This window comes from Microcebus murinus, chromosome 11, assembly GCF_040939455.1.
Source record: "Microcebus murinus isolate Inina chromosome 11, M.murinus_Inina_mat1.0, whole genome shotgun sequence".
NCBI classification, from domain to species: Eukaryota; Metazoa; Chordata; class Mammalia; order Primates; family Cheirogaleidae; genus Microcebus; species Microcebus murinus.
Window position 1 is genome coordinate 86,824,356 of NC_134114.1, and position 27,149 is coordinate 86,851,504.

At 34.0% G+C, this 27,149-nt stretch overlaps 1 protein-coding gene across 1 annotated transcript in view; it reads right to left on the reverse strand.

Annotated features, from left to right (window-relative positions):
* Positions 1-1,426: 1,426 nt before the first annotated feature.
* TRIM36 (tripartite motif containing 36) overlaps positions 1,427-27,149 on the reverse strand; it is a 32,077-nt gene continuing 6,354 nt past the window's right edge. The window contains exons 3-10 of the mRNA XM_012763731.3: positions 21,318-21,643; positions 19,034-19,180; positions 14,729-14,824; positions 11,603-11,856; positions 11,239-11,363; positions 8,339-8,629; positions 5,417-5,714; positions 1,427-1,881 (exon numbers count right to left, since the gene is read on the reverse strand). Coding sequence (XP_012619185.1) covers positions 1,527-1,881; positions 5,417-5,714; positions 8,339-8,629; positions 11,239-11,363; positions 11,603-11,856; positions 14,729-14,824; positions 19,034-19,180; positions 21,318-21,643 — 1,892 coding nt within the window. The 3' untranslated portion in view covers positions 1,427-1,526. The remainder of the gene's footprint in view (positions 1,882-5,416; positions 5,715-8,338; positions 8,630-11,238; positions 11,364-11,602; positions 11,857-14,728; positions 14,825-19,033; positions 19,181-21,317; positions 21,644-27,149) is intronic.

The following is a 27,149-nucleotide window of genomic DNA, read 5'->3' on the forward strand; positions in this document are numbered from 1 at the left end:
AGACGGGAAAGTAAGAAAGATGACTAAACAACATGGAAATTCTCCATGTTATTTTCTACTTGGGTTGGGGGGAGAAAGCTAATGTAATGCTACCAGCCTGAATAGCAGATTTCATTAAAAAAAAAAAAAAAAAAAAACACCAGGCCAAGAGTTTCGTTCTGTTAAAATGTGTCAAAAGCACTCTATAAATTATTACTGCTAAAATGCATAACAGTATAGTTTCTGAACATTTTAACTTCAAAGAAATAAGCAATTTAAATAAAAACCACCTACCTAAAACAACAGCTTCCAAAGATAAAACATATAATTTATATAAAATGAAATTCTTCAAATTAAAATTTCAGCTTTTAAAAGGGTATATAATTATCTTTATTATTCTTAATTTATTTTACTAGCTTATATTACAAATGCTTACTGTCTATGAACCACAGAACATGCCATACAACTGAACAAGTAAATAATAAATAAACTAAAAATATATTATAAACTGTTTTATAATATATTTAATGCTACTAAAAATATATCATGAATTTTTCAAACATGTAAACATAAACCAGAAAAATCTGATATGTAATATTTGTGCCAAAAAATGAAAATCACAAGACATAATAAGAGGGCAAAAGAACAAATATGATTTCAGTATCAGTCTATCTTCACTAATATTTTTAAAAATAATTCTTTGATACAAGCACAAATATTTTAAAATGCAAAGAGTAAGAAAAACTGAAGATAAATTTTTCTGAAAAAAATTATATAAACTGTTCGTGTGTTAGGCAAAAACTTGTATTTCCTGTAAGAAACCATAACCATAAACACAAAACCATGTTTCTTGTAAGAACCCATGAACCATTCTGGTTAATGGATATTATAGCTAAGGGAACTCCAAAAAATGTCCTTAATAATACAGTTTGTGGTCTTCAAAACAAAGCAGTAGTATTCATTTCCCAGGCAATATACTTTTAATAGTTACACATTTTAAAATACATAATTTTTCACTTAAATATACTACCATTTTTATGGCCTTTTTCTTTTCACCTATCTAAACTTTGTTTTCCTATTAAAAACAAATGCGAGACACACTGCTTAGTACTGATTTCTATCCATAAGGCATTTAAAAAATATCTTCTCTTAGGACATAAACATGATATAAAAATGAAAAAGCAAACATAAAAGCATAATAAATACTCTGTATCCCACAACCCTGCCCAGAAGAAAAAGGAATGTAATTATCAACACCACCAGCTGACATAAATAAATTAGATTTCCTGCGCATAAAGAGAAAGACAATCCAGTTGCAAAGTTAACCATTTCACTATTAACTAAAAAAGAACGTCTTCACTCCTATTTGTAAAAGGCAGAACGACATGGAAGAGACAAGGCTGTTTAGGTTTTCTGTGTTTTAAGAAGAATCACACACAATGATGAGTATGGTGACAGAATACTTAGTGACATATAATTAATTATGAAGGTTAACACTAAGGCATTGTTTTGCTCACAATTTTCCTAAGTCACATCAGATGTTTAAACTATATGTCCTCTTCGTATTCCAGATATTTTGCTGTGATGGGTTCTTCAAGTTGAATTCCTCCACTGCCCATTAGTGCAAATGCTGGGTACATGGTGTGCGAGCAGTCCACCTGGCGCTCATATAGGCATCTCATGTGATCCATGTCATAGAAACTCACTTTGCCTTTATCATAGTCGAGGAAAATCCCTATACTTGTTGGCATGGGAAGAACTCTATTTTCAGGTTCATTAGAAGAAGTAGGTGACTTGGGTATAAAAAATTTCTTCATGCCTATGGTGACTAACGTAAAGGGCTGCGAAGAATCAAAACAGGTGTCCTCACTTCCACTGTCATGGCCACTGTCTTGCTCATACCTAAAGCGTTAACACACAAAAACAAAGTATCTGTATCTTTATCTATAAAGGCTTCAAGTATCTTCAAAACATTTTCAAAAGATAATACAACACACTGATTCAAAGTTAAAATAATTTTTATATCAAAAGCTTTTTACTGCAACGAAATAAAAAACAAAGACTACACATTGCCATTTAGATTTATACCACAGACTCAGCCCCAAACTCTGTCATAAAACATCACTTTCACCTAGATAAAAGTTAGAATCTAAAAGTCATTATTAGTAACTTTGGCCTACCAAAAAGGGAGGAAAGCAACTGGTCAAAGATTAGACATTTATAGCACAAAATCATATACAGTCGCGTGCCCCTTAATGACATTCTAGTCAATGACAGACCACATATGCAACAGTGTTATCATAAAATTATAATGGAACTGAAAAATTCCTATCACTTTGTGATGTCCTAGCCATTGTAATGCTGTAAAGCTACGCATTATTCACGTTTGTGCTGATGCTGGTACAAACAAACCTACTGTGTTACACATACAATTATGTACAGTACATAATATTTGATTATGACGATAAACAACTGACACTGGTTTATGTATTTACTATACTATGCTTTTTATCATTATTTTAGAGTGTACTCCTTGTACTTATTAAAAAAAGTTAACTGTAAAACAGTCTCAGACAGGTCCTTCGAGAGTTATTCCAAGTAAACCAAAGACCCTAAAGAGTAAAACGTCCATGAGGATACAGCCAACCCGGAGGCTCGACTCAGCAATGAAGTCTCTTGTTCACCAGCATCAGCCTGCAGAGAGGAGCGTGCTAGAGGGGTCTCCTACTCTTTCTGGCCCACGTGATGCAGCCATGCGATCTCCCTTGGGCACAGCAGTGTTGGTGGCACGAGTAGCTAAAGTGACTGCCACAGCAAGTAGTCACAGAAGCAAGGAGATCACCCCTGTACCTTGCCTCTGGCTGCCCTGTTGTGACACACAGAGAAGCACCATGGCTAGTATGGGGGCAGACTGGGGCCTGCCACAGGGGGAGGTTCTGGTGAATTCTGCCACACTCTGCACTTTTCGCTGCTTTGGTGGGCCTTGCACATTCCCGTTGTGTCCTGAGAGGCCAGATGGACCCTATTTCTCTGGTGAGTTACCGTCAAACATGTGACCTGTGTTCTTTGGTTTCTTTCATTATATTCCTTTGAGATGCTGAAACATCAAACCCAATACTTTAACAAATAGCACCTGCCCTTTCTCCTCTTGTTTCTTTCTGAAGCAATCACAAAACACTTTAGTATAAAAGATTTATGACAACTTTGCTATTTTTTTTCCATTTTATATGTCTGCTAAATTCCATTTTGTAAACATTATAGAGAAAGCCACTGGTGGAATCACAATGTCTAGAAATGTTAACTTCTCTGTAAAACTAAGGCCACTTAGTTTAACTAATTTTGTTAAACTGATATTGTATTCATTGTGTCTCTTAAAGCCCACGTTCATTCCAAAGGACTTATAAAATTAAATTGTCAAAAAGTTCCCGGCTGCACAAGTCTTTTGAAACTTTTCTGTCGTAACAGTCTGTGTTACACATTACAGAAACACACAAGGGGGCTTAAAGATAGTTTAACAAAAAGACTAGAAAGGAAGACTATCCAGGTGGCTTTTTAATTATGGAATATAATGGTGTTTGGAAAGTAAAAAAAAAAAAGTTATTCCAGAAGAAGACATTGTTACTATAGGAAATGACAGCTCCGGGTGTCCACTGCCCCATGAAGACCTCCCAGTGGGACAAGACGTGGAGGCAGAAAGCAGTGATATTGAAGATCCTGACCCTGTGTAGGCCTGGCCTAATGTGTGTGTTTCTGTCTTCATTTTTAAGAAGTTTAAAAAGTAAAAAAAAAAAAAAAAAAAAAATTAAATTTTAAAAATAGAAAAAAGCTTATAGAATAAGGCTACAAAGAAAATATTTTTGAACAGCTGTGCAATATGTTTGAGTTTTAAGTTATTACAAAAGAGTCAAATGTTTTTAAAAAATTTACAATTTATAATAAGCTAAGGTTGAATTATTATTGAAGAAAAATATTTTTTCATAAATTCAGTATAGCCTAAATATACAGTGTTTATACAGTCTACACTAGAGTACATGTACAGTAACGCCCAATTTCACATTCAATCACTACCCATTCACTGACTCACCCAGAGCAACATCCAGTCCTACAAGCTTGATTCCTGCTAAGTGCCCGATACAGGTATACCGTTTTTTATCTTTTATACTGTATTTTTACTGTACGTTTCCTATGTTTAGATACATAAATACTTACCATTGCGTTACAACCATGTACACTATTCAGTACAGTAACATGCTGCACACTTTTGTAGCTAGGAGCAATAAGCTATACATATAGCCTAGGTGTGTAGTAGACTATATCATCTGAGTTTGTGTCATACACTCTATGATGTTCACATGATGAAATAAACTGTTATAAATAACAATTATAAAGTTTTTTCACGCCTCTATTATAAAAATAGTAAACACTTAAAGAAAATTTTGATGCATATTCCATTTTTTATAGCTTGCTTTTTATATATTTGGGTTCATACTGCTTCAACAATTTTAATCAGGTTTTTTTCACTAACAATATTTCTCATGTTATAAACTTTTTAAACATTAATACTAATTAATATTCCATCAAGTGGACATGCCACTATGTTTAGTTAACCACTTCTTTATTAAAATTTTCAATGTTATGTAAATTTCTCATCTTTGTTCAAAAAGTTTTTCCTATCATTCAGATTGTTAACCTGGGATACTTTTCCCATGAAAGGTCAAGAATTATTTTTCTAGGCTAGTTCAATTTACTCTATCTACAAGAACTAAACTGTACCATCTCTTTCAGTTACTCTCTTAAGAAGCTGGAATTCTTTGCTGTGGAAACATGTCTACCATGACCCAGTTTTGTAAAGGACTTATGGGAAAGTTTAAAGAAACTGTGTCCCATAACAAAAGAACAACTTAATATCAACTGTGAAGTATGACAACTAGAGGCACTATACTAGATATGTGGGTAATTTTTATCACATAGTTTAAGTAACAAGTAAAAGACTTTAAATTTTTTAAACTGTGAAGCTGTATCACAATCAACAGGTATCCAAAACAGACTTATTTTATTTCCTCATGGCATTAAAAATTAACTGCTAAATCTCATTATTCAATATGTGACTACAAGACAACCTGACTCCTTTTCTTTGTCTTTTTTCTTTTAGAGATGGGGGGTCTTCGCTATGTTGCACAGGCTGGGCCTCAAACTCCTTGGCTCAGGTGATCCTCCTGCCTCAGTCTCCTGAGTACCTGGGACTACAGGCACACAGCCCTGTGCCTGGGCCTGAGTCCTTTTCTTAATCAACCATATAAACACAACCAGAACAACTGAGTCTAAGAAATGTATAATCCAAATGTAATAAATAAATCCAAGTCTATTTTCAGGCTTACCTTGCTAAACAACTATATTTACTTTAAAAAGAATTATCAAGATCAAGAAAAGAATCTACCTTGGACTAACTGCATCGCGGGGAGAACGGAGCCATTCTTGTAGTTTATCGCTAGAAGCAACTCCTGCTTTTACCAGGTATGAATATGGTTCCACACGGAAGGCCCAGAAGTGTTTCCCTTTTGTAATCCCAACGTCTCCAATGATGTAGTCTAAGCTTGTGTAATAACCCACTTGTATGCGTTCTGCAGCAAGGAGAAGATTAAAGCCAGCTCTACTCTCCACCCGGTCTCTCTTCAAGTTTAGCAATAGGTGTTCATTATTATAGCCGCATTTTTCATCAAAGAGGAAACTGAAAACTAAATAGAGCATAAAATTAAAATCAGTCTGAACATTATTTATTAGCATTTCTATAACCTAAGGTTAAATTTGATAGATTTTTCAAATAGAAATTACTGGAAAGAGATGGGATTAGTGAGGTATCATCACCAGATAACTATGACAAACTGAAACCTCAGCAATAATTTCCAATATATTCTCTATACCTGAAAATCTTCAGAACTCTCAAAAGCAGAAGAAAACATTTTAAATGTATGTGAAAATTTATTAATTAGAATAGAGATAGCGAATGTATCATAGATATTTATACTATTAGATCTGTTCTTTTATCCTTAAAAATAAGGATTCATACATTTTCATAAATATCTATACATTTTCTTAAATATTTATCCCACATTTTATAAATATGGAAAATTTTAGCTATTTTAATAAGGCCTTTTCCTTATCAACCAACACAGGAAAACAACAGACATGAGAAACATGGTAAGATGTTAAAAGAAAAGAGAGAGAATAGCCTTTGGGTTCAGAGAGACCTGGCTTGGAATCTTTGCTTAACCGTTTAGAGTTTGACCTAAACTTTAATTTTTCCATCTGCAGCACAGAGGTAGCACCACTCCCCGTAAGTCTCTATCAACTTAAATCATTGTGCATAACATGGGCTACTAGCCAACAGGGAATCAATCCAAACACCAACAGCTAAAGAAAAGGTGATATATATATATCCAATGGAATATTATTCAGCCTTAAAAAGGAAAGGAATTCTGACACACATTATAACATGGATGAACCCTAAAGTAAGCCAGATACAAAAGAACAAATATTGCATCATTCCACTTATATGAAGTACCTAAAATAGGCAAATTCACAGGGACAGAAAATAAAAGTCACCAAGTTCTTGGGGTTGGGGGTTGGGGGCTCTTGTTTACAGGATATATAGTTTCAGTTTGGGATGGTGAAAAAGTTCTGGAGATGTGAGTGGAGATATTGAATAATACTGTGAATGTGCCACACTTAAAAATGGTTAAGATGGTAAGTTTTATCTATATTATATCACAATTTTTAAAAATGGCTGCTAGCAAACTAAAGTTACTCCCCACATATAGACTGACCACTCTTCCTGGTAATGCCTACTGTTCTGGCATAATTATTGTGCTGCCTTTGAATCTCAAGTCTCTCAGTTTGTACAAATTTAAAGGGTCACCCTATTCATATTGCTCCTCTCAGAAAAAAGGAAAACCCTTCACATTTCCTTTCCTCCTTCCCCTTCCACTATGTTACTGAAAACAGCAGCTACATCTAGGTTCCTTTTTCTTCTACTTTCAGTCAGAGAGACCAGAAAAGAGGAAACAGTTTTAAACATAAAATATTTATTTAATATTTGCAAATTCATCCTAAAGCTCTCTATTGGATTTTATTAAAATTCAAAAAAAAAAATTTTTAGCCAACCACATATTTATATTACTTTTTTTTTTAAGTCACAATGTGCATGAAAAACAAATAGTTCTCTTCTATTTTGAACAAAAAGGGAAGGAAGGGAAGAGTGCAGAAAGTATGCCTACATAAGCCACTAAAAATAAGGAGGGAGCAATAGGATCTACAAACCAACTGAAGGTGTCTCTAAAGCAGTGACTGACAGGGAGAATGTTTTCCTGCTAAGCAGACTGAGCACAAGTCTCCTCATTCGTGGAGACGTAGTGAACATCAACTGACCTGTAAATAGCTTGTCATTCTCGTTGTGTAAAAATCGTTAGGCACTCTGTAAGTAGTATCAGTGGTTTGTAACTTGGAAGACGAGAGAGGGTGGCTGGGCATGAGGAGCTTTGAGTGTGGGGAAAAGAAGATATTCATGTGGTTCTAATGCATGCCGCCCATCCCCATGTGCTGAGACTCACCAAGTTAGATAGAAAATCCAGGCAAATCAGAAGTAGGTTAAATCAAAATTATATTTTAGAATGTTATGCCAACAAATTTTAAAAATATCTATCTACCTCCCATGTTTTAGAGACTTCTATAACTGACCCAAAAATATGGAATTATACCATTCAAAAAAAAATTTTTTTTTGAGACAGTCTTACTCTGTCACCTGGGCTACAGTATAGTGATGTCATCATAGCTCACTGCAACCTCAAACTGCTGGGCGGGCTCAAGTGATCTTCCTGCCTCAGTCTCTCAAGTAGCTGGGACTACAGGTGCATGCCAGCATGCCTGGCTAATTTTTCTATTTTTAGTAGAAATGGAGTCTTGCTCTTGTTGCTCAAGCTGGTCTCGAACTCCTGAGCTTAAGCAATCCTCCCACCTCAGCCTCCCAGAGTGCTAGGATTACAGGCCTTAGCCACTATGCCCAGCTCAAAACTTAGCATTTGTGCTATTTTAATCCCAATGTAATAGCCCTGCTCACCCAAATGTCTTCCTTTCATGTTTTTCTCTGACATCAGTTAAAATCTAATCCTGTTCTCAGCCTACAAGGTGAAATTCAAATATTTAGTTCATTTCTAAATCCTAGCTGAGTATGCAAGCTATTTTTCTGGAATCTTTTTAAAACAAAAGCTGGTTTAATGCAAGTCTACATGGAGACATTGATTAGTTTACTTTATCAAGGTCTCTTCCAATGCTATGCTTTTTTAATTTCCAATATTCACAATACCTGGAGCTGGAGGAGTATGAAGAATCAATTCTCTGCTGCAAGGACTACAGATTGAACCCTTGTAGGCTCTCACTCTGAAAGCATAATTACAATTGTTTTCAAGTTCTGAAACAACTTTGCTTGTGCCATGCACTTCTATCTCATTCCATGACAACATTTCATCATCTCTATTGATCTTCCGATATTCAAGAACATAGCTATCAGCTTTCTCCTTTCCTGGATGGTACCAATTTATCAACGCATTGTTATAAACTTTGCTCTGTTCCTCATTGATCTCTGGCACATCTATGCCTGAAAAAAATTATAAAATAGCAAACTGTTAAAATATTGATATTTTAAAATCTGTATTTTTCCTCAATTAAAATGATGTATTGATAATATTTAATGACTTCTATACTGTCCAAGAATTTTCTAAATTTGTAATACTACATGAGAAAAAGAATAAGTATTAAATAAGATATGTTTATAACTGAAAGGAGAAAATAAAAAATAAGATGCAAAAATTGACTCAATTATAGCTTTAGATATTACAATTACTAATTCTGAAACACCATAAGTCAAATTTTTTAACCATATGTCTTCTGCCTACTGAATAACAGCCCTGGACTTGAAATTTTTTATATATGTCCTTCCATAAACAATTACTTTAATATTTTTAAATCTAAATTTGGTGATTTAAACTCTCAATGAATATTATATAATTTGCTTTCATATTACAACTCTGTAGAGTTGCAAATCAATTTAATTTTTCTTAGTGTAAACATATACATATTTTAGTAAGAAAATCAGACACAATAGAACATACATAAAACATTTAAGTAACCTAAAGATAACCACTATAACCATTTTGTATAATCCCACCAGTGTTTTCCGCTCAATGGTATGCTACTATATAGGTATATCAACATTTAACTGTCTATTTTGGGGAATAGGTCTGTAATTTTTCACTAAAAATACAATTATTAAAACACCACAGCTAAATCTTTGTATATATGTATAATTCTTTCCAGAGAACAGATTCCTAGGCTTAACAGGTCAGATCTTACGGTAAGGACAGCAAGTTATAAAAGTTATACACACAGCCCACATGCACACACATTTATGCCCGATCACAGAGGAGGACATGAAATGAGACGTAGAAGTCTCCCTCTCCTCCTGATCCCCCAAGCTGCAACATAACACCGTGTAAGCAGCACGTAGGGTGCGCTACACAACTGAATGTTACGCAGACACAATGAGCTTTGGAAGGTCACACAAAATACATTTTAAAATGTTTTTAAAAATAAGGAACAAGTTACAGAATAACATGAATAGTATGCTCTACCCCACATCCTTTTCTTTTCTTTCTTTCTTTTTTTTTTTTTTTTTTTTTTGGAAATACAGCTTACTAAAATAGTGTACATGTAGGAAAAAACGGGGGGAATATCCAGCAGGTGGAAGCTGAGTGACTACTATTCCACTCTCACCATCCATTCCGGTGGGTCTTTGCTATACATTGTTATAACCCAAGATTACCCACCCTCAACCTCACCTTTTCCAGAGACCACTGGGGACCCACAAGGGAGGGAGGACCTTGGACTCATAAATATGTTAACACGTGTATGAAAACAATTCAACTATAAATTTTGGAAACAGAGTACAGGTGTATGAAATAAAATCAGCATTTTAAATAGTAACAAATATCTATTTAAACGAACATGACAGTCACATTAAATAAGTATATATCAGATGCAGGTATATATTTGGAAAGAAAGGAGCTCACACTAAATCTTCAGAGTTTTTACCTTTTAAAAAGACAAATCTTCTCTAATTCAATGTACAAATTCACAAATCTGCACCTATATTGTATTAGACTATAAGCATATCTTTTGTAAGGACTGTGATTGTTCACCATTTTTATTACTAGAAGAGAAACCTTAAAAAGATGAATGAGGTGAGACGGATAAAAAGGAAAGGAAGACTTCTTTCTTGAGAAGTAGCAAGATATAAATATAAGCAAGTGTTTGGGACAAATTGTGTCCCCCCAAAATTCATATGTTGAAGTACTCACCCCAAGTACTTCAGAATGTGACTATATTTAAACATAGGGTTTTTAAAGAAGTAATTAAATTAAAATGAGGACATTAGAATGGACCCTAATCCAATATGACCGGTGTCCTTATAAGAGGAGATTAAGACACAGACACACCCAGAGGGAAGACTATGCGAAGACAGGGAGAAGAGGGCCATCCACCAGCCCTCAGAAAAAGCCAACCCTATCACAACTTAATCTCGGACTTCAAGTCTCCAGAATCGTGAGAAAATAAATTTCTATTGTTTGAGCCACCCAGACTGTGGTACTTTATTATGGCAGCCCAAGCAAACTAACAAAGCAACATAAATACTTGAATATCCTAGAGTCAGTTTCAGCCTGCAGATTCCATTCTAGGTTTCTGCCCTAGAGAAACGAACATACACATGCACAAAAAAACACTGACAAAAATGTTCAATATAGCATTATTTATAACAGGAGAAAAAATAGAAAAAAGGCCTCTCGGTAGGGAAACGACTTATTTACTTATGAAATACTACAAAACAGTTAAAATATAGCTTTAAACCAGAATTTCACGTACTAACAAATATTTATCTTAATTTTTTTAAAAAGCAGTTTACAAAAAGGAAACATACGACATGATGCCATTTATCCAACGTTTCAAAACACACAAACCAACAGAATATAGTTTTTGTGAATAAAAAACACAGTTACAAAACCATAAATGGGATACAATTTCAGGATGCTATGATGGTCCTAGGCAACTGAAATGCTGCTTTATAATGTCAAACTGAAGGGAATTTGTGTTTCTTTTACATAATGCAAATTCAGACTAAAAGAATGAGGTTTTGCCTTTACTAAAACTTACCATTGGAGAAAAATGACAAGTCTCCAAGGAGTTCGGTTTGTTTAGATGTATTAACAACATAGTCTTCAAAAGAAGTCTGAGCAGCAGGTCTAAAGCTCTTCAAAGATTCAGTAGCTTTCTGTATTCTGCAGACATATAAATTTTACATAAAAATCATTCTTTAAAAAGGCAAATCAGAACTAAATATCTGCAATATGATTAACAAAAGAAAACCTACACTCTACTCAACATTTAAGAATGAAGCAAGACATAGTCACATTATATATACAGCATTATGAACCACTCAGAGCTAAAGTAGAAATACACAGCAGCACGTAAATGACATTACTAAAGACATTCTGAAGTTAAAAGTGTAAGAGAATACCTGAGGTGGAGTTGTTTTGCCGTCTGTACAAAGCAAGACTGATCCGTCTCCTTCAGCACTTCTTGTGCATACCCCACAAGCCCATTGTTCTCCAAAAGTCCCTGATACTCCTCCACTTGAGTCTGAAATTTGTCTAATCTGAGTTTCTTAGAGGCCTCAATAGCTTTCAAAACAGATGATTTCCTCTCTTCCAGGATTTCAAAGAGCTTTTCAAAATGTGTAATTGCTTCTTCTTTAGCCCGCTCTCCATTACACTATTATAAAACAAACAAAGCATCACCTCATCAGCTAAATTCGAATGCATTTTCACAAATTCTACACCTACCTGATGACAAAACTATCAAAATTCAATAAAAACAAACCTGGATATTGTAAAGAAAAATGATTTTGTCTGACACTGAAATTTCACAATAGAGCTTGTCATCAAATACACTTAGCAAAGAACAACTGACAACTTCTATTTAGCCTTTGTAATTTCATACATATTTTATTTCCTTAAGCTTAAGCTTTTCATCTCCAAAGTCTGGCAATAGATAATATATTAAATTAAATAAGAAAACATTTTCTGTTTATTGTATATAAAGGAATTTGAAGCAGAAATGAAGTGATTCAACAAAAAACATAGAAAAGCACAATTGCAGAGTTTTGAATTCGTTTAAAATTCAGGAATTTTTTAACCTTTTCTATGCTATTCCAATTTTTTATAAGTTTAATAATAGCCACGAAGCTCAAAAAAATCACATTCTTTATTATGATATAAAATGTAAATCTTCTCTTCAAATTGATATAATTTGATTATAATGAAATCCTGACTCAGCTGTGTGACCTTATACAAATTGTTTAATTTCTCTATGCCTAGCTTTTCTCTTTTGAAAACTGGGGATAAGAGAACCCATTTAAGTTTTTACAAAGATTAAAAGATACTATTTGCAGAAAGTACATACCACCATGTCATATGCTCTAGAAAAACATTGTTTTTTTTTAAATTTCAGAATATGGGGGTACAAACATTTTGGTTACATAAATTACTTTTGCACCATTTGAGTCAAAGTTTTAAGTGTGCCCATCCCCCAGACAGTGTGCACTGTACTAGAGAAACATTCTTATCACTGTACATATAGCTATTCCTCTATGTTATAAAATGACCCTATCGGTAATGTTTATTAAACATTCTGAATTCCTATAAAATCAGGGCTCAACTTGATTTTTAAAACAATACCAGCAGAGCACTCATAAGCACTTTTCATAATAGATCAATAGGCAGCAAACAACAGAAAAGAGTCTTCAAGAATATTCTTAAAAGGTAACAATATACGACAGAAATGCACTGTGCATTTTCCAAGGGTTTCAGGCCAACATTTATAATGAAAGGAAATTTTTTCCAGATTCCCTTCTGATTCCTAACCCCAACAGCCACATTTTTAAAAAAGCACCAGGGCAGAGGGTAGTGACATTTTGATAGTATTTCAATGACAAATTGTAACATTAAATTCAGAAATATCATATACATCAAGATTTTTTTCCAGCTAAGTATAATTACAGATAAAAAGGCAGTGTTACCATCATCACTGAGTAAAAGTCTAGAACGGAGGCAAATTCTCTCATGTTGAAGATTCTTACTTATAAGCCTACAAACGCAGCTTAGGCCAAAAATACAAAAAACTCAATAATGTCCCCAGGATTCCAGGGAATCAGTATATGCAAGAATACTTGTTACCTGAGTTCCTCAATTTTTAAACTATTGGATGACAAACCCCAAAACAAGGAACTGGGTCTTCCTATATTTCAGAAATAAAGAACAGGACTGAGAAAGCCAACAGAGTCAAGAAAAATCTAAAATGACCAAAGATGCAACCCCTGAAACAACCAACTATCAAGGTGATGATTTGCTTTGTGCTAGGAGAGTCTGTCACTTAATCAGACAAAAAACTATGAAAAAGAAAATCCCACTTTAAGTTACATGGAAAAATGACTTACTTAAAATGGTGAATGCAATCAGGGAAGATCAGGAAAATAATATTAAAAACAAAAGCAATATTGGTAATGGTGCTAATTCATGTAATTTCTCAATAATTTCACTCCATATTGGAAAAAAAATTTCTTCAAGAAGTAACAGTCTCGTACTAGCTAGGATATTTCCATATTTAATTACCATTTTTGAAGTGATCAGGAGTAATGATTCTTAACTTTGTTTCAAATGGAGAAAAGAACCAGGTCAAAGTCCGTGAAGAATATGTGGAATTTTAAAATAACCCACTCCTAACCTCTCTTGCTGTATTTTTAGATTACTTTTTCTAATTCTTATTGACGTATAATATACAAACAGAAAAATGTGCATGTTAAGTGTAAAATGAATCTTTACAAACACATCCACATAACCAGCATCCAGCAGAAAATCCAGATTAGATAAAAGAACATTACCAGCATTCCCAAAAGCCACCCTTATAACTTTTTCAGGCACTAATCCACCCACCCCTCCTCAATTCTAACAGCATAACTAGTTTCATATTTTTTGGTACTTTTTATAAGTGTCATTACATAGTATGCACTCCTTTGTAACTCTCATTTTCCTTTCAACATTGCAAGATTAATCTGCACTGTTATGTGTAGTTGTAGATCATTCATTCTTACTGCTATTTATATTCCACTGTTGATGGGCATTTGTATAGTTTCCACGTTGTGGCTATTACAAACAATGCAGTCATGAACACTCTATTACATGTCTTTTGGCAAACATATGTAGGGTATATACTCAGGAATACCTGAAATTTTAAATAAACCTGGTCCTATCCACTTATTGCCATCTCTTAATTTTTTAAAATACAATTGTAAAAGCTATTATTTCCCTTATATTACTATTTTTGAGACCTTGTTAACTGCCACATAAAGAGTTAGTCATTCTTTCCTGTGTTCCAATATCATCTAATCACCACTCCTATCACAGCACTGATCACAAGCATTATAATTTATTTTTCACATTTGTTTGCCTAGTCCCAGACACGCAGGGGTGAGATCTAACACAACTTTGTATCCCCAGCTCATATAATACCCTCAGAATTTTATGAATAAATAAATGAATGTCTAAATGGAATAAAGGAAAAATATAAAAGTCAGTTTATCACTTACCTCTGTTTCTTTCATTAACAAATTTAGTTCCGAAATCTGACCCTTCACCTGGCTTTCCTTACCAATAAGGTAATCAATATCCTTTGAAAGCTTTTCCTGTAAAAACGTGTTCATTAATATAAATGGTCAGAAGTTTAAAAAAAGACTTTGCAGAATTTTTTAATTACATAGTACTCATTCTCTTCCATAGCCTATGATAAACAGATAGTAAAATCAGCTATGGTAATTATCATTATTAACCCAGAGTAGTTACTGGCCTTAATTAAGCCCACAGGGTCAAAGATATGTAGAACATTACAAACAAGCTGGAAAAAGGAACAAGGCAATGCTTAGATTAGTCAAAATTCTCAATACACAAATAGTGTACTTTTGTTGTTTCACTATCATTGCCAGAACTCTTCCTCCTAAGGCTTCTAAGTAAATGGAAGGGCAGCACTTCAAATAGTATTGCCTTCCATCAGATTTTATAATTTGCTCTCACAAACCCACCCACACACATACATATACAATAGGAACAGCAACAAGAGCCTTTCAAAATAATCATCATGACCCATCCCAGCCTATTCATTAAATATAATTACACAATAATGAAAACAAAGATTTATAAGTACAAGCATTTCCCAGAGCTTACTGAATAGCTTATTTATAAGACAGTCATTTTGAAATCAGTATAGTTTTCCATAGAAATAACATCACAGGTTTTGGTGAGATCCTAGTCTTGCCCAGAAAACATACTCTATAATACACCTGAATTGTGTTTAACAAAACAAAACGGAAGCCCTGGAGCACCACAGGGTAAGAAGTTATTTAACAAACAAATGTCTTCAGAGTCTAAATAAGAATAAGAACATACAGAAAACATTTCCCAAGCTGTAGCCCCGACAGGAGGATCTGAGCATTTCAGGCGCTCAGTCACCACTGATGGTCTGAAATGAAAGTGATATACAAGAAAAAAAGAGGGGCAGAGAGATCCAGCTCCTAGGAGCTTAAAAAGTGAATATCCTCCTATATTATCCTCCTCTTTGTTAAGTACACCATGTAATAGGGTAAGAGAGCATATGCAAAAACAAAAGTGACAGGTGTCTGGCAGGACCATTTTATTTCAGAGGGACAGCCAGCAATCAGACACAGTGATCCCTTTGATGATTCACTGGAGAGACAAAAGAAGGACCTGCGAGGTAGAGGAACAAGATTTCTGAGCATTCAAGGAAGAATGAGACAAAGAAAAAAAAATGTTAATGGTAGGAAGAGACATTGTGTCTTAACCCAGCATCGCACAGACGAGGAAAGCTCATAGAGTACAAATAGCACACAGTCAGGAGCTGAACTAGAAACCTGCTCACTGCAGTGAAGAAAACTTACAGGCTTCACTTAATAGAAAGACTGCCAGAAGGGGGATTATTCCTCTAACCTAGTTTTTCACTATTTGGGCAAATTCACCCCAAAGTGCAAGCAGTTTGCAGAATTCAAAGGACATCCTCCACAAAACGCCTGGCTAGACACTAGGACACAGTTTACCTGTATTGGCAGCCAGACCACACAGAGAGGCAGATGGGAAACCTGGTCCCTGATTCAGCAGTTTCAACAAGCAGCAAACAAAGGCAACGTTATCCTCCCATGACACCTATTTTTCCTCTCTACTGCCAATATTCAAGTGACCAAAAATGAAAGAAGTGATAACATAACCTATATTCCCCATACTCTTCCACAGCTTAAAATCTAAAATCAAAGTTAAAGTGAAGACCTGTTTGCTAATGACAAATCTAGTTAAAAATTCCATTATGGAGTCTATTTTTAAAAGTCTGAAACACAGGCCAGGCGCAGTGGCTCATGCCTGTAATCCTAGCACTCTGGGAGGCCGAGGCGGGTGGATTGCTCGAGGTCAGGAGTTCAAAACCAGCCTGAGCAAGAGTGAGACCCCCATCTCTACTATAAATAGAAAGAAATTAATTGGCCAACTAATACATATAGAAAAAATTAGCCGGGCATGATGGCACATGCCTGTAGTCCCAGCTACTCAGGAGACTGAGGCAGGAGGATCACTTGAGCCCAGGAGTCTGAGGTTGCTGTGAGCTAGGCTGATGCCATGGCACTCACTCTAGCCTGGGCAACAAGTTTTTTTGAGACTCTGTCTCAAAAAAAAAAAGTCTGAAACACAAGTGAGAGAAATCAACAGCATGTAAAAGATAGCTTAAGTGTGTGTTATTATCAAAGATTTAACCCAGGTAACAGAAAAAAAATTTTTGGACAGCTTGTAAGATCAAACGAGTAAGAAATTGAAACAAAAAGGTGTTAAATTTAATTACAAATGGTGGTACATGAGGCACACTGTGAGCGTGACAGAGTGACAAAGACTGAATTTACTCTCCCACCTGAAACAACTACAACACCTAACAAAACAAATGAAACAGCTCTTAAGTCATTGGACATCACAAAACAAAGGAAGAGATCTTTCCCTAAAAGATGGGAAACAAGATAAGCCTCTGACTGCCCCAGCTTACTGTCTGGAGAAGGGTTCAAAGTGAGCCCAAGGTCTCCTATGAGGAGATGAGGCTGAGAGTCCAGGGAGGCCAGAGTTTTTAAGGTACAGTATCTAAGAAGAGACAGCTGTAGAGAAAGAACTCCACAGATGTACAAAGAGTTCCCCTTAAATATTCAGCAGAATACTGATAAACTTGTGTGTGAGGAAGCTGTCACAGGCCAGGCAAAGAATCCCCCTAAACGATTAGAGGCAGCAATTCCAGAAGCTCACACAAGGCTAGGAGTAGTGCCTGTTACCCACCAACCAGACTTTAAAAGAAAACAAACACGGCCGGGCGTGGTGGCTCACGCCTGTAATCCTAGCTCTCTGGGAGGCCGAGGCGGGGGGGGGGGGGGGGGGGGGGGGGGGGGGGGGAGGGGGGGGGGGGATTGCTCAAGGTCAGGAGTTCAAAACCAGCCTAAGCAAGAGCGAGACCCCATCTCTACTATAAATAGAAAGAAATTAATTGGCCAACTGATATAAAGAAAAAAAAAATTAGCCAGGCATGGTGGCGTGTGCCTGCAGTCCCAGCTACTTGGGAGGCTGAGGCAAAAGGATCGCTCGAGCCCAGGAGTTTGAGGTTGCTGTGAGCTAGGCTGACGCCATGGCACTCACTCTAGCCTGGACAACAAAGCAAGACTCTGTCTCAAAAACAAACAAACAAACAAAACAATTCAAAATTCATAGGGCATATAGAAAGAATCATCAAAAGGGTTTTATCTCAATAGCTGGCTAAAATTAGCCGTAGAATTAAATGCTGCTCTGTCCTAACAAAGCTTAAAAGCAAGAAAGAACCATAAAGAACAAACTAATCATTAACTAATGACTTAATCACACATTCAAAGAAAACTCAAGAATGTCTGTAGGAATACAAAACATCCAGCACCCAACAAGATAAAATTTACAATACCTGGCAACCAATCAAAAATTACCAGGCATACAAAGTAGAGAAATACGAACTACAATGAAAAGAAAAAGCAATCAAAACTGACCAGTAAAGACACAATGAGAGAATTAGTAGACAAGAACAATGAAACAGTAACACCTGTATTCCACAAGCTCAGAGAAGATAGAGGGAAGACAGAGCATGACAGATATAACATGCAAAATATAAAATTGTATGTATATATGCAACCACATATAGGTCAAAATATGCATATACATATTGTTACAGATAGAAAGGAAACAATTAAAATGGGTGCTAGGTTCATGGAGAACCAATTCTTTTTTAAAATATTATTTAAAGGAAAAAAAATGAAACAAAAAAATCGTATTATACCACTGTCTACTTTGATGTTGATTAACAAATTTAAAAGCTTATAAAAATGTCAAGAATAAAGTTAACAGACAGGAAGTAATTCAGTTTTAGCTGGTGAGGGTCTCACCAGAATAAGCAAAACACTAATTCTATAGACAAGGAAACAAGAATCAAGTGTCTTAAAATAGCCATGGTCCTTCAAAGTGTGTCATTCCTATGTACACATGCATTATTGCAGGTATTTGGCTCATTTGGGGATCATGTAAAGTGTCCTTCCCTCAGAGTTCAGAACTATCAGTGTAGGTGTTAATATATACTGCACATTATCATATTAGCATCAAAAAGAATTATCGTTTAGAAATACTAACAACCTAATACTAGTAGATGATCATTAAGTAACACTTTACATTGTAACTCCTTTTAGTAAAAGAGACCACAAAACACATGATGATTTTATAAATGAAAACTTAAAGGCAATAAAGTTATAAAGAATAAAAATTCAACTGCAAAAATAAACAGGTCCTACCTTTAAGGTTTTGTAGGCACTGCTCATAGTGGTTACACGATGATTGGAATGATTACCACCCAACTTACAGAGATGGCAAACTGGCCTCCTACATAATTCACAGTACATGTTTATCCTCTCCGTTTCATGTTCTGGACACATTAAAATCTATTGTGTAAAAATAAAAGCATGATTAAGGATTTAGGTTTAAAGTAATCTGATAAAGTCCCCAAATACAAATATTTGCTTTGTAAAATCACTAAATGAATAAAACATAAAATGAAATAAACATGATTGATATATCACAAGAAAATTCTCTATATCGGAATCACTTTTCTTGAATTTGAGGGTTGAAATGATCAATTGAATAAGTACTTGTTATTTCTCCAAAAGTGAAAATTTCATTCCTATCAGATTCAAATGGAATGAATGCTTAACCACGCTAGAAAGGCCCTCTGACCATGCTGACTAGGCAATTCATAATGATCATGGTCAATATTTTTATGAAGTACCATCACAATTTATGAGAACCTATGGCTTCACCATCTTTACAAGAAATCTGTTACTAAGAGTGTGTTGGAACACTTCATGATATAAGCTTCCAGATGTGTTTGCTTCTTCAAATTACACAGTGACCAAATTTAGAACTGTTTTTCTAATTGATCAGGCATTTACTCTTTTATTTATTCAGTAAACTATCATCATAGGAACATTTGAAATTTTACATAACTGTTTTCATTCAGAAGAAAGGGAGGATTTAAGTATGTTAATAAAATCAAAAGGCTGTTAATGATTCCAGTAGATTAGATTTTAGGCAACCATAACTAATCTAATAACTTAAAGACATTTGCAAAAAAAAAAAGTCCAATATGAAAAGTCCTAATACCAATATATAGGTTCAGGAGAAAAACAACTGAAAAAGACTTCAAAAGCATGTCCAAGTTCCTACATTCTCAAAGCCATTACATTTAAAATAAAATACAAAGTTTGGCTTTCTGCAAGAAATGATCAAAAAAACTCAGTTACAGGCAAATATTCAATAGAATAAGGAACATCCTTTTAGAATTTTACTATATTGAATAACACTAACTACTGGAAAGAAAAAATACATTTTTCTCAGTATAACTTATTCATATTCTTTGGTTTTCTTATCAATCTTTCATTAGGTTAATATTTGTAAATAGAAAGTAAATATTTGTAAATAGAAAGTAAAAGGATTTCAATCATGAAATCCTTAACTCACAAAAACATAAGCCTAATATAATTCATTTAATAAATCACAGGTTCTTTCATGATAAAATATTAATAGTATTACATTTAATTACTCATTTAAAAGAAATATTAAACACCAGATTAAAGTCATAAATTTTTAAAAATCTATGTCCTTGAGCATTTAAAATGACATGAGAAAAATAAAGCATTAAAAGATATTTGATAAATCTATTGGCAGACTAAGAGTTTGAGAAAAGAATTATTCAAAACATGGAAGCACAGATTGTTTTTGTTTTAATCTACTAGTCCTACACTATTTAATATGATGTAAGAAATACTCGGCTCAAAGTTTCAAAAAAACTTTTCAAATTTTATCCCCCTTTTTCTATTACAAATTAAATGCTTTATGATTAAGAATGCAAATAACTTTTAAGTTACTAAGTTGTAAGAAATAAGAACTTTTAAAGTATCAACTGTAGTTTTTTTAGTCTATATAAAACATAAAGAAGTGAAGATATCCAAAAATCATTCTTTTCAGTCACACAGCAGGGCAAACAATGCACAAAGTTCTTTTGAGCATTATTAAAGAAATTACACAGAATGTTTAAGAAATGCAAATTCTATTTGAGATAATATATAACCATTATATCGCAAGCTTCAAAATATTAGGCTGAAATTACTCTTACTTATTCTTAATACAATTTTAGCTAACTAAAAAACATCAGAAAAATATTTTTCCCAGTCAGATTTGTTAGGTAATTACAGATTTATCACAATAAAACATAAAACCTTTTAAACTTTAACCATTTCAATCTTAGAAATTATGTCTGAGATAACTCAATCTTTCCTCTATTACTCAGAATTATCATTATGAACATTCATTCATTGTATTGTATCACCTGGTTGTAACAGAATGAACCACAATGATTAGCCTCTAAACTGCTGGGGATGTCGAGCCCCACCACTAAATAATTCCAATGACAAGGCCTTCAGTTCTTTTATCTGCTTTTAAACTTATTTTCTTTCTGTTAAGTTCTAAACTCCTAATAATTTTTGTCATAACCTTAATACCCTAAATTAAAACTTCACTTACCTTGGGTCTAAAATTGGTAGTTGGGCCCACATACTCATGCTGAGCTTTTACAGTACCCCAAGGGTGATAAATTTTGAAGCATTCATTGCAGTAGCTTGCACTACAATCCATGCAACTTTTTGTGGATTCCTGAGGTGGTGGTTTACAAAGATCACACATAATGGCTGTGGCTGCCCTAGCTGCCTGCCGATATCTTTCGACAATAGTTTCCAAAGTGAAATTTCGAAACAGGCCACTGATTCCTCGTTCTCCAAGATCCACGTCATGCTCACAGCCAGGGCAAGGAAAAATAGTTGTCTTAGGAGTCAATGAATTGCGCTTCCAGCCTGTGTAATTGGTAAGTTTTTGTTTAGTTACATCAGTAGAAAAATAATTAGAATGAAGAAAAGAGGAATCATGTTTTAGAAAGATGCGTATCTACAAATATATTACAAAAATATAGTACCCAAAGTACCTCCATTTGAATCAATTTGTATTCCATAAATGTTTTAAAAACTTCAGTATACAAAAGGTTAGCCCAAGTTATTGAACAGTAGTTATCAAAGAGAAAAGGAAAATGTTCTATAGTAAATCCCATATAAAATCAAACATAGATATAAAGGTAAAACATATAATACAATACTACATGTGGTCAGGATCTTTTGAAATTATATAATTAACATTTATAGTTACTTTTATATGCCATATCCAAAGACATTTAAATGAAAACAGCCTTAGCTGACAAGAAATGAGTTTGATACATAAAAGAGCAAGGTTCCTTAACGTAGGGCCCATGAATATGCTCCAGGGACATGCATGAACTATTTGAAATTGTGTGCAAAATTTTCAATCTATATACATATGCATATTTTCTGGTTAAAAATCCATAACTTTTATCAGATTCTCAAAGGAATATGTGACCACAAAATTTTTAATAACCGAAACAGAGGATTTCCCACTGTAGTATTGTTTTATGTGGAAAACTTCAGTAGGCAAGAACATTAGTTAATTGAGTGCAATCTACGGAAGAGTGAAAAACTCATTCATAGGCCTAGAATTTAGTGACTTTAAGAGGGACCAACCATTTAATATCTTCTTATGACCTGAAACAAAGAATCATTAAGATTACTTAATTCAGTAAGCCAAAAGTTACTCAAAAAGTACTACATATAATTTTACTACACACACACACACACACACACACAAAATAAATGACCTTATACAGCACATTTTTGTTCAGTATTATTATCCTTACTTTAACAAATCAAGAAACCAAGGCATGACAGTCCTTACCTGCTGTTTGCAGGAATTCAGAGTGTCTACTTACCACAGGTGCATGCATATCATATTCCTACTCCCGTTTATAAATCTATTCTTAAGAATACTCAGTCTTAGTTACCCACAAAATAACTCCTTTAACATAAACGCAAACTTCTTAACCCTCAGCCTTATTTTGTACTACCATGTATCCAATACCAAAAGTAATGGCAAAACTTATTATAGTATATCACATTTAGAAAACATTTTTAAGTAGCCACATTAATATTTGCACATGACTACCATCACTCAAAAGAGTATCTTAGAAGATGTCTGGCATGATACCACCACAGGTAAAATTTAGCAATCAGCCCACAATATTACTTATTTGAAGTGACTTTATAGCATGCTAAATGGCATCGAGCCCCAAAAGCTACTTATGCAACAAACATGCAAAATATTTTTAGTATCTTCATTTAAAGATATTTTAACCTTTACATTTTAAAATATTAATGCATATAAAAAAGCTGCCCCATAAAAATTTGAAAATCCTACCTTAAATAAATTCTTTTAATAACTCTAGAAACATGCAATACAGTCCAAGGTCTTTCACACCACAGCAGGCATATAATGAAATAAGCAGCAAAGCTACTTTTAAAATACATGCCAATGAAAATTTCATTTAGGGGAAAAAAACAAGCCAAACAATTCTGGAAGTGATACAGTGCAGTGGTCAAGTTTAAACAAATGGAAATTCCCACTTAATTGCAGTCTTCCACACATGAACTAGGTGATGGAAATTGAAATAAATGGATAACTAATCACAATGTTTTAAAAATGGGTTATTATTGGTTTTTATGATGGTTGTGATAAAGTAATGGGATAAAATTAAATTAAATCATGATAACAAAATCATGCTTTAACATGTACACTGGTGACACCCAGATTTTGTTCTTCAGAAACTGAAAAAAAAAAAGAGCTTCATCCCTTTTCTGTACACCTCTTACTTTTATAGTAAAAAAATAAGGTGTAAAACATCACACTGACCTTTGTAAATCAGATATTAAATAAAGATGAGTAATTTTTCATATAATTTATGCAAATAGATATCTTGACTACTTTTCTAAACGGATTTTGAAAGCTCTTGAGTATTTCTTATGAATGCTAAATAACTTATTTCATCTGCCTTATACTTCTATCATTGTTTTCATTAAAAAAAATAGAATATATGTTCAAGGCAACAAAGAAAGCAGGACAAATCTAAAGGTATTCTGGGAAGTAAACCTAAAGAAAAAAAAGTCAAGATAGTGGAACTAGGAATAAAAATTAAATTTAAATTTAATTTAACTTTCTACTTTCTGTAGGTGTGCTAATACAGTAGCCATTAGCCCAATGAGGCCATTTAAATTTAATTAAAATTAAATAAAATTAAAAATTCAATTCTGTGGTTGCAATAACCACATTTCGAATTCTCAAGAGCCACTTGTGGCTAGTGACTACCAGACTGTGTGGTGCAGGGTTGAACATTTCATTATCATAGCAAGTTCTATTGAATAGTATGGCTCTACAGCATGATATAATGAAAAGTAACGATGGCTTGGAAAGGTAAGCAAGTAATGTAGAACAAGCAATGCAATTTTATACATCAAACTGAATTTGTGGGATCAATAATATTTGCAAATTATGTGAATACTATCACTTTGTGGAATCAATTCTTTTCCCTATGTATCTTTACTTCAACAATAGATTAAACAGTAAGCATAAATCATGACACAATTTCAAAATAAAGACTCCAAAAACTTTTCAAATTGGTTTGTAGCAAAATCCCCCAAAAGTCAACTTTCAGTCATTTGTTTAACCAGTTAAATATCAAAGAGAAAATAATATATTTCAAAACAAAGGGGAGAGTGTCGATTCACAACTAACAGGTCCCAAACCTCTGCCACTTGCATCCTGTCCCATTTTCTGTATGCATCTTCCCCACTGGTGCCCCTCGATCAGTTAGTGGACCACGTCTCCCCACACTGGACATTCGTATTGGGCTTCTTGGTGTTTGGCAGTGGGCTGACATCTTACGACACCACCTTAATGTTTCTTTTGGCACAACCTGATGTCTGTGACTTGCAGTTACCCTTTGAGTATTATATTAGCATTCTCCAAACTATAAAAATTATTTTTCTCAGCTACTCTGAATAAAAAATGAGTAATAAGAAATTAACTTTTTAAAAAGCAAACTATTCCTGTCTCTCCTCCTAGTTACTAGATTTCAAAACTTAAAATTCACAGAGACTTACTAAAGCCTGTAAGAGAGGGGATTCACATATGGCTTCTAAAAGTGGCTTTAAGATTTTTAAATCAAGAAATGGAGGAGGAGGAGAGGAAAACAGAAAAGGGATAAATTTCAGGTGTTTATTATTTTCCAAAGAAACAGAGGGTATCACCAGCAACCCATAAAAAAGTAGTCAATGTTAATTTTAAAGGTCAACTGGAGTAAAAAAATTATTTTTAATAAGACAGGTTAGCCCATCTTTCTTCTTTTTTTCTTTTTTAGAGATGAGGTCTCACTCTGTCACCCATGGTGGAGTGCAGCGGCACAATCATCAGTTACTACAGCCTGGGACTCCTGGGCTCAAGAGATACCCCTGCCTCAGTTTCCCGAGTTGCTGGGATTATAGGCATGAGCCTCTGTGCCCAGCTTGGTTTGGCCCATATTTCATACAGATTCAAATACTACAGAAAGCTTAAAAAGGAAGTGTACGTTATTTAGCCACAAGTGGATAAGACCTCAATGTTAAAACTCTTTTGTCAAATACTTTAAAACATTAACTAAGAAAAGAATCCACACGCATAAAACAAGCAAAGATTATGGTTATTAACTACAAAAATTATCAACACCTTTAATCAAATTTTTCAATACATACAGTACAAGTTTATTTAAACCTCTTAAATGTAGTGATATTAAACTTTGTTCCACTAAGTAAATGTAAAGGATTTTTAAGACACCATATATATAAAAAAAAAAAGAGATATATGTGATATTCTTTAAAAATATCTTGTCATGTATATTGACAAAATGCACGTACTAAAAATCAGTGTTCCCCCTTTAGAACATCAGAACTTGCCGGGAAATTTAGTCCTGTTGACCTTTAAGTCATTTCAGCCCAATTTATTCACTTTCTACACCATTTTGAAGACTTGACCACTGATGTTTGAAAACCTTATATACACACAACATTATTTAAATCTAACACTATACTGCCTGCGGCCACAAAAGCAATAAAGCATTTTCTACCTCTCCACCCCAAAGATCTCCGTTGTGATGCTGTGAACAATGAACAGAAAGCTGGATTTAGAATTTAATTTCAAAGAGAAGATTCACAACTTGTAACAAAAGATAAAGGAGTAACTGTGTCCTGCACATAATACAATTATTGAATTAACAGTAAAAATGTGTTTTTCATGGTACACATGGTATTTATGAAGCCAACAACGTAAAACATTCGAACTATCTTATTAGAATTCAGAATTATATCATTGTTGGTACAGCACTTAAGAGACCTATAGTTAAGAGACCAAATCTGTAAAAATACAGATTTGTATTTTTAACTATCATATTTCTGGTAACTGTTGGAAATACAAAGTAAAATCAGGCACCTTTTGACTTTTTACTGACCTAAAAATTGTAAATAAATATCTTTAAAACTGTCTATATTCAACAGGAGGATACAAAATAGTGAGAAGGCTTACATATATATGATCCAAAGGATACAGTTATATAAACTTTATTTTTGCTTAATTTAATATGCTATTGTGTTATACATACAGACCTTAATTTAATATGCTATTGTGTTATACATACAGACCTTAATTTAATATGCTATTGTGTTATACATACAGACCTTAATTTAATATGCTATTGTGTTATACATACAGACCTTATTCTTCTTTCAAGGGACTCTATTTTTTAAAAAGTCTGTCAAATGTCTAATGCAATGTTATCCAAAAGAAATATATGAGCCAAAAGTATAATATATGTAATTTTCAATTTTCCAGTAGCCACAATAAAAAAGAAACAAGTGAGGCTGGACACCATGGCTCACACCTGTAATCCCAGCATTTTGGGAGGCTGAGGCAGGAGGCTCACTAGAGGCCAGGAGTTTAAGGCTTTGGTGAGCTATGATCTCAGCAAGCAACAAGTGAAATAAATTTTAATAGCATGTTATTTAACCGACTATTTCCAAAATACTATCATTTCAAAATGTAATCAATATAATAATTATTAAAGGCTATTTCACAGTCTTTTTATATTCTACATCTTTGAAATGCAGTGTGTATTTTACACTCACAGCACGCCTCAATTCAGACTAGCCATGTTTTAAGCACTCATTGAGCACACCTCGCTAATGGCTACCGTACTGCACAGTCCTGGTCTAATTAATTCCTTTATTAAACCAGTGGCAAAACTAAGTTTTAGAATTCTATTCCTCCAATTGCTCAGAACAGGGTTTCTGGTTTCCTTCTCAAGTATGTCTAAAATATTAAAAAAAAAAAAAAAAAAAAAGAAACCTGTCATTAAAAAAAAAGAATATTACTTAC